The 1,891-nt window shown below is 43.2% G+C and overlaps 1 protein-coding gene across 1 annotated transcript in view; it reads right to left on the bottom strand.

Annotated features, from left to right (window-relative positions):
- The window catches only part of ILF3 (interleukin enhancer binding factor 3, 90kDa), a 39,681-nt gene that overhangs the window by 19,535 nt on the left and 18,255 nt on the right, over positions 1-1,891 (bottom strand). Inside the window, exons 2-3 of the mRNA XM_011995031.1 lie at positions 505-594; positions 2-172 (exon numbers count right to left, since the gene is read on the bottom strand). Coding sequence (XP_011850421.1) covers positions 2-172; positions 505-507 — 174 coding nt within the window. The 5' untranslated portion in view covers positions 508-594. The remainder of the gene's footprint in view (position 1; positions 173-504; positions 595-1,891) is intronic.

Genomic DNA, 1,891 nt, shown 5'->3' with positions numbered 1-1,891 from the left:
GCTCGCTGCTACCCTTTTCCTGCTCGTCTATCCAGTCGGACACAGCTTTGAGTGCCCGCTCCGTGTGGGACACCATGTTCTGGACTGCCTCCAGCTCCTCTTGCGTTGGATAAACGGAAGAATGCTTTGCCATTACATGGCGGTCATCATTCACAAAAATTCGCATTGGACGCTAGGGATGTGAGAATTAAGTTAAAAATGATGTAAAGAGAGCAAGCAGCCCAACGTCCATCTTTTAAGCTGCACAATTCAGAGTGATGCTATATCGCTTGTGTGTAAAAACCAAGCCTGCAGGAGCACAATTGAAGGACCAAGGAGGAACAAGCAAACTGAAACAGCTGTTGTGTCTGGGCAGTGGGAGACAGAATGGAATACAGAATAGATAATACTACTTTATAATCCAAAAGGGCTAATAAAAATGGTAATGGAATCAAATGCTTTGGAAAAGGTTACAAACATCTCTGTACGTGAGTGAAGAAATAGTATCTGTGATCAAAAACTTACCATTTTTACTTCTGTAGTGTCTGGAAATCAAACTTTTGCTTATCTTTTCAAATCGTGATAGATTTCCTTGGTGTTATCAATACTTCAGCTCTATAAGATCAGAAAATCTTTTTAGTTTCATATAACTTATAGTAGGATTCATTTTAGCAGCCAGGTACACAGTAGCAAGAATGACATGTGTGCTGCCTCATGAAGGGCCTGTCAACACAGCAGAACACATCTTTATTTCCAAGTAATCACTGCTAAGCCAAGGCATTAACTACGTAACACCCTAAAAATGAAAACAGATGGTTTCAAGAAATCTGATTTGACTTCAGGCCTACAGACACTCAGATGGTATTTTACTTTCTTTTTTATCTTCCTTTACATAAATATGCCCATTTTTACAAGTATGAAAATATTAACAGGTCTCCAAAAAACACTACAGGTAGAAATGCTCACATCAGGCTAGGCACAGTGGCTCACGCCTGTAATCCCGCCACTTCAGGAGGCCGAGGAGGGTGGATCACTTGAGGTCAGGAGTTTGAGACCAGCCTGGCCAATATGACAAAACCGTATCTCTACCAAAAATACAAAAATTGGCTGGGCATGGTGGGCGCCTGTAGTCCCAGCTACTTGGGAGGCTGAGGCACAAGTATCGCTTGAGCCCAGGAAATGGAGGCTGCAGTGAGCAGAGATCACACCACTGCACTCCAGCACGGGTGGCAGAGCAAGACTTCATCTCAAAAAAAAAAAAGTTCACATCAAAATCTTGGTGCTTGGAGAAGGAAAAGAGAGGGAAGGAGCTCTAATCTCTGACAGTAATGAAGAGATGGAAGAAAGACATGTGGCAAAGGGTCCCAAAAGGTTTCTGTAAAATGAGAAAGAACGAACCTCCCGAAAAGTGAGTTATCTGAAATACCAGGTGGACGACGACAACCACAGCAGCTTCAACTCTGAAGAGGCTAAGACAACTGAAGTGCACAACAGAATCTTTCAGGACAAACTAAGCCATAATTACTATTTCAGTCTCAGTATCATGTAGACTCCAACCTACTCAATTCCCACTCTACACAAACAGTCTGGTCCATACTGAAATCTTCCAAATGAGTAAACAACCAAAGAACCCCATCAGCACAATACACACAAGATGAATCTACCCCCACAGGCAACTGCCAGCCCCTTCCGACTAAACTAGTTCCCAGCCAGCAGAGCAGGCTCAAACCTGAAAAGGCCCAAGCATCAAGGATAAATTCTGACATGCTGGCCAAAACAAGAACTTCCCAAAATACCCAAGACTACCTAGCAAAATCTAACTGCAAAATCTAAACATCCCAAACTTAAAAACCTAAGGGTGCTTCAGTGAGGTGGCTCACGCCTGTAATCCCATCACTTTGGGAGGCCGAGG

The sequence above is a fragment of the Mandrillus leucophaeus genome, unplaced genomic scaffold, assembly GCF_000951045.1.
Source record: "Mandrillus leucophaeus isolate KB7577 unplaced genomic scaffold, Mleu.le_1.0 Scaffold112, whole genome shotgun sequence".
Taxonomy (NCBI): domain Eukaryota; kingdom Metazoa; phylum Chordata; class Mammalia; order Primates; family Cercopithecidae; genus Mandrillus; species Mandrillus leucophaeus.
Note: the sequence above shows the minus strand (reverse complement) of the source record. Positions and strands in the feature narration are given on the sequence as shown.